Raw genomic sequence first — 6,614 nt, forward strand, 5'->3', positions numbered from 1 at the left:
AACACCCTGGGGTGGAGAGCATTTGGACCCACTGATCTGAACATATCCAGCCCCTCCAGAAGCTCTCTAAATGGTGAGGCCTGACACTCAGGGAAGACAAAGGCTTACTAGAGCATTTGCAAAAGAATTATCTGATGAGGAAAGAAAACTGCTAAAGTTCAGAGATCATAATGGATCATAAATATTTAAAGTAAATATTTAAAGTGGGATGACTGTGGATTTTGTGCCTTTAAGTGCAATATATATTGAGCACTTATCTGAAATGTGTGCTTTGCAGAGGCAAATGAGTTGATTTGAGAGCTCCATTACTAATAACAAGAGAAGAAGCTGAAGTAAAAAGACTTGGATTCCACCATCACATGCAAGCTCTGGGGCTAGGAACAATTTGCCTCAACTTCTCTCTCTGGAACCCCACTGTTTTACTTGTCAACAGACATAAAAGCTACATACTCTTAAATAAATACACTAGCAACTGCAGTTGGAAATTGTAGAGACAGAGACAATTGGGGTGCATTGCCATGAGTGGGAACATGCATTTCCATGGGGACAAATAGAAGTGGCATATATTTGTGCTGCTGCTAGTTGTCCCTGGGCACACACCTGCGTATGTGCTCTGGTGTGTAGCACGTTGCCTCAGGTGGGGTAGGGGAGGCTGGGGCCAGCACCTGGGCTAGCCCCAGCAGCCTTATCTTGGATCCTGGGGCCCTCCCAGGCCTGCAGTGGCAATCCAGGCACACGGAGCCTGCCCAGCAGCCTGAGCACAGCTCTGGCCAGCTAGGCTCCAGTTTCGGACAGTGCACACTGCAGCCATATATGCTACTCTGCTTTTTTCTGCCATGGTTTGACATCAGGATCTCCCAGTGTCAAAAAACAGGTGGCATGTGCAGTTTGCAGTGCTGCAAACCACATGTGCATACTCAAGGGGATGTACCCTTCAGGTTCTGTTTTGGTGTCATGGGAATGGTGAGAGAAGGCAGACTTGGTCCCAATGGACACTGCAATTTAAAAGAATCCCACATTGCATGCGCATAAGAAAACGGGAACAACCACTCAGAAGGATTTTACAAATACAGTTGATGTTTCTCATACTGTATGTCTAAAATCCACCGGATTAGCAGTAAAACAATGCTTCTGCATAAAATGATACCTTCTGTCCTGGATGGATTAGATGGCTTACAGTGCAAACAAAGCCACAGTACACAGAGGCCTAGTTAACCTTTATACATACACATAGGCAGTGCAGTTACAAAGGGAAGTATGTTCCTTTTATTCCAGTACCTTTGTATAATAAAGTTAACAAAAATATTCAAATATTAAAAAAAAAAGCCAGCTGGCACTGCCAACTATTTCCTGTAGTAGTTTTAGAAATCCTAATCCTGTAGAATTTCTTTGTGAAGTCAATGCGCACCAGAGTCAGTGTATTGATATCTACGCCAAGCAGGTCTGGTGATGCAGCTACCTGAGTTTTTGTGGATTCGTTTGTTTTATTTCACAACTTCCCAGCTTTCATGTAGGAAGGGATAGAGCCACGCTGTGTCAGCCCTTCAAACCTCTTGTATGTATAATTGAGGAACACCCAATCTTTGGATTTGTAGTCAGATTCTGTGGTGTTTGGCACTGGAACAGAGAGAACAAGAAAAAAAAAAAAAGTCATGCATCTAAAAATACTGATATTACTTGCAAGATTTTTTTACATCAAATCCTGCATTTTATTTTTCCCTAGCACCATACAACTGTGGGCAAAATTCTGATCTACTAAATTAAGCTGGAGTCTTATCATTGACTTTAACAAAGGCACAGTTTCATCAGACACTTTGAGACAGCAACAGGTCTTTGTGTGAATGGATATAGCGGACAGCACAACAGAATACTGATTCTAGATTGGGACGTCAGGTGCTACCAAAGTACAAAAGAAATGCAAAGTAAGGTTGATGAGAGCTGAAAGTTTCAATTTTTTTTTAATAGAAAGCTACATAGGGGTTGCCAGCAGTCTCTAAATTTATGGACAGCCTGTAAAAACAACTAAGGATAAAATGTCCATCTGTTTAAAAATCAATCAACCAATCAATCAGCTGCCAGGAAAAAAAAAAAAAAAAAAATCTCTGGGCTTGACTGAGGCTGGATGAAAGTGTTGATAGAAAAGATGTGATGCACAAAGAACAAAAAAAGCACCATTTTATGTATGAGCAGGAACACAGCCTCCATAGCTCCCTCCCTTCCTACCAGCCCAGCCATGGGCTGCTGCTGCAACCCAACCATCACCTGCCTGTAATGGCTGCTTGCCTTGTAGGTTGGCAAGCCACACAGTCCCAGGCAGTCTGAGGCACCAGGCATGACAGGGAGAGGGCATGGGGATGGTGGGGTGGGCAGCATAATGCAGAATATGGCTGGGGTATCAAGACATGGGAGTGAGTAGGGGAATTCTGGATCAGGAGTACCACAGTGTAAAACCATTGCTGCAGTCAAGTAAGATTTTTTCTGCGTGGGGGCTTGAGCAAGATTTAAAAAGTAGGTGTTAAACCCCTAAATTTGAACCAAGCCCTTATTACTGTTGTCCAGGGGCTGACAGACAGGTTATAGAGTAAAAGCCGTGTAATCTGGCACCTTACAAGCTGGCACATTCTATTAACCAGCATGCTCACTTGCAAGGTAAAAGCGAAAGTGGAAGTGCCCACCGTGGCACTTCCAGTTTTGCTGAGCCCTCACGGCCCAGGGAAAAGTAGCCTGAGCTGCTGAGCCCCCTGGCCCAGGGCACAGCAGGCTGTGCAGGAACCATCTCCCTGTCCTTCGGGGCCTGTGATGTGGAGGGAGAAGTGGCAGCCCAATGGGTGCTGGATAACAAAGCTTTTGCTGTATTTACATTATATAAAATATACGTCAGTAAAAATGTCAGTAAATCTTGATTGGCAACATAGTTGACCTAAATAAACTGCTAGGTAGTTTATTTAGGTTGACTAAGTAAAGATTTAGGTGCCCAACATTAAGCACTCAGGTTTTAAAATATTTTAGTCTTAAAAAGTAGGAACTATTTTGCTATAGACTAGGAAAAATTTCAGAATTACTGGAGGAAGGGGATTTGCCTAACCCTGCTTACACAAATCGTCCTGGGGAAGCTGAGGGAACTTGGCCTCTTGTAGAATCCGGTACTCTACAGAGGAGAATTTCCTGCTACACACCATTGCAGGAATGTTTTATTTAAAAAGCAAGCGACTTTCAGAAAGACTCATGCTACTAAGTCACTCTAGCTTATAGTCCATACTGCTTCTGTTCAGGATCATTTAGGCCTTTCTGAAAATTCTGTCCACAAGAGTGCACCATATTTTACAATGGCAACATTTAAACCAGAAGCAAATGTCCACAACCAATTCGTGTAATGTATTTTACCAGGAGTTTGCCAACAGGCACATATGGGGAAATCCTATTATACTTTCTACGCTCATTAATTTTCACCAAAGCAACACACACTCACACAGAGCTTTTCATTATGTTAACTTAAATAATAAAAACTGCCTTTTCATAACACTTTGGGAAGAGGAGTAGTTTAGGATAGTTCCTAGTTAAATAAAAAGTTTCCTTATTATTTAAAAGTTTCTTTTTTATTTAAAAGAAAAAGGTTTTCTGACCTGTACAATACTTCCATGAAAGGACCAGTATTTTGGCATGTGTTGCAAAGTCTGTCTCACCTGGCTGTAAAATATCAGATTCGGGAAATTCATCAAAGTTGGAAGTGTCATCAATGCTTCTAATTTCTATAGGAATTGCAGCTGGTCTTTCCCTACACATGAAACAAAATAAGCATCAGATTGCAGAACATGAACAAACCTATGTTTAACTTCAATATTTAAATATTTTTCTGTACACACTAAAATGATAACATGGTCCTTGATAAATGCTACACAGAGAAAAACCTCTGCTGGTATAAAAATATTATAACTTAAATATGAGTTGTGGAAATCATCATAGTTTTAAATTGAACACTTGGATGTTTCACTTTGCATTCTGAAATCCTGAAAGGTGAGATAGTGCCCCTGTAAGTTCACCAGAACTGCGCTTAAATGTAATACCTCTTGAAGGCTCAAATCAAGTGTTAACTAAGGTGGCCTTCAGAAGTTGACTGCACAATCCTCATTCTACTAAGATCCACTGTCATGCATTAATTTCACAACCAACCTGCATAGTCAAGGTTCTTCTTATACTCAGGCTACTTAAACATGTAGCTCTATAAATTCTGATTAATTCAGACTGTTAAATTAGCAAAGCAGCATGATATCAGCAAGTCCTTTTAAAAGGGGAGATTGGGGGGTGGGGGGAAGCAAGCCAACTTCCTAAGTGTCTTGTTCTAAAATTATCAAAAACATTTAAAACTCAAGCATTGCACGTGTGGGAAAGAGAAAAGGATAAAAGCTTCCTGTTTCTCATACCTTTGCCCACACTTTTATAATTACTACTCTTCCAGGAACCCAGCCATGACACTAGATGAAGAAGCCCCCTTGCTGCTCTATTAAATCCAGCATCGAAAAAGGTGTTACTGCTCTCATTGCTCACTTGTTCCCACCATGCTGAAAGGGCAAGCCTCTCTGTATCGGAGAGTAAGGGCTGCAGACTTGTATTGGATAAACCTCATGCCCATTGTATAAATACAAGCTTCAACAATTCAATATTGTGGATACAATATTTCTAAAAAGAGCAGGATCACCCAGATATCTAAAGGAGAGCAGCAGCAGCAACTCCTAATGAACATGGTTCTGGACACCATCAATATTGGTTTTAAAGGGATCATTGTTGTCTTTCCCTTATAGATGTTGCCTTCTATCCTTTTCTTTTCCATTTCCCTGTATTTTCTATACATAATTTTGTCTTTTCTGTTTTTATGAGCTTCTTTTAATTTTCTCCTTTGAGGTTCCTCACTCACCATAAGGGTACATATTGTCTGGGGGGCAACTGCTCTTTCATTTTTAGAGCTGGACCATAAGCAGGCAGAGATACTTATACAGTCTGTTTTATGGCAGACAACTACAGGGAGAGCTGCAGAACCCTCTATAATGGAGTGGAGCAAATTTGCCAAGGGTGGGTGAGTGCAAAGCAGGAAGCATGTAGCTTTTCTTGCTATAACTGCTTCTTGACTTATGCTACATTGGGCTGGTCTGTGTTGGGAAACAGTGCACTAAAAACTGCTCAGTAAAGTCAGCTTTTACATCAAGAGCAGGGCATTAACTGGGTTTTCTTTAAATAGTTACATTTCAAAATTAAAACTGAATTAGAAAGAAAAATATCCCTGCATTCCTGGCATCTGAAATTATGATACCAAGTAATTCCATCTAACATACACAGGATGTGTATATACCTGATATGGCCCCAGTCAACTCCTTCAAAAAATGGGTGACTTTTTATTTCTTCTACTCCATTGCTGCCAATTCTATTTTCTGAGTCAGTGCAAAATCTGAAGGGAGGGGAGAGGGAAGAATGTTACACCTAAGGTAGAAAGAAGCAATGCAAAACAAACCACACTGCAATCTTGTAATCAGGAATTTCAGGAAGACTTAAAAACTATTTCATCTCTGAATTACTCAATATAAAAAGTCTTCTAATCGTACGCAGCAAAAGCAAACAAACGAAGCAAAAACAAAACCAGAAGTTGATTGTTATCACAGTTCTATGGATAAAACAAACAAACAAACGTCATGATAGGAATATTTTTATTGTTTAATAAAACTGTTGCTGCTCTTCCTCCACACCCCTCCGCCCCCAAATTCAAACCGTTTCCAGTCCACAAGAACTGCATGATCTGATCTTGGAAAAATGCTTTATAACAATGACCTTTCAACTGCAATAATTTAAAGTTTCTTCAAATCTGCTAAACCATAGAGGATTCTTGATTTTTAAGTTACCCATCTGTTAGGGGCTCCCTCTTTCAAATCAGCCCCTACAAAGCTTTCTTCCCTTCCCCTCTAGACAGAGACACATTCCACCAGACAAGTAAGTGTTGCAACTCAGCTTTCTGGACCAGTTAACAAACCCAGTGGGATGTTCAAGAACAAAGTGCATCTGCCCTGTTATACATGTCTAATGGAGATATAACACCTCCAGAGTGCGTGAGCCTGCTAGGTGCTGAGCAGCATTGACTTAATGGAAGTTTAATACACCTGGTTAACCTAGTGTCAATCTGCTACAAGAATCAAGCCACTGAGCCATTCTGCTGCCTGAAGCATTTCTTATTAACATATTACATGTTAGCCTCTGAAAGTCAATTTTAACTAAACCCCACTCTCTCAACTGTTTACTCTTCTATGCTAAAAGCATTGGATAACTTGTTTTCGGAAGAAATTGTTCACTTTAAAAAAGAGCAACTTCTCTGCTATTTTTTTTATTTCCAGCAAAAAGTTATAGGAGGAAGTGTCTGGCAGCTGCTCAAATACAGAGCTGTTCAGCTATAAGAAGCAATGCATGTAACCAGGACCACAGGCAGACACGCTTACTGAAGTACTTCAAGTGCCTCTGAAGCACTCCAAACAGCAAGCAGAAAGATATGCACACCTGAAGTGCTTCAAAAATTACCCAAATACTTAAAAGTGACCCCTGAGAAGAGGACCATCTTCAAAACATTTTCTGAAATA

General features: G+C 40.6%; 1 protein-coding gene across 1 annotated transcript in view; it reads right to left on the reverse strand.

The window, feature by feature from the left end:
- Positions 1–1,205: 1,205 nt before the first annotated feature.
- The window catches only part of STK38L (serine/threonine kinase 38 like), a 70,409-nt gene continuing 65,000 nt past the window's right edge, over positions 1,206–6,614 (reverse strand). Inside the window, exons 12-14 of the mRNA XM_019544377.1 lie at positions 5,345–5,440; positions 3,684–3,775; positions 1,206–1,617 (exon numbers count right to left, since the gene is read on the reverse strand). Of these exons, the coding sequence (XP_019399922.1) occupies positions 1,490–1,617; positions 3,684–3,775; positions 5,345–5,440 (316 nt within the window). The 3' untranslated portion in view covers positions 1,206–1,489. The remainder of the gene's footprint in view (positions 1,618–3,683; positions 3,776–5,344; positions 5,441–6,614) is intronic.

Source organism: Crocodylus porosus, unplaced genomic scaffold, assembly GCF_001723895.1.
Source record: "Crocodylus porosus isolate Cpor-Errol unplaced genomic scaffold, CroPor_comp1, whole genome shotgun sequence".
NCBI classification, from domain to species: domain Eukaryota; kingdom Metazoa; phylum Chordata; order Crocodylia; family Crocodylidae; genus Crocodylus; species Crocodylus porosus.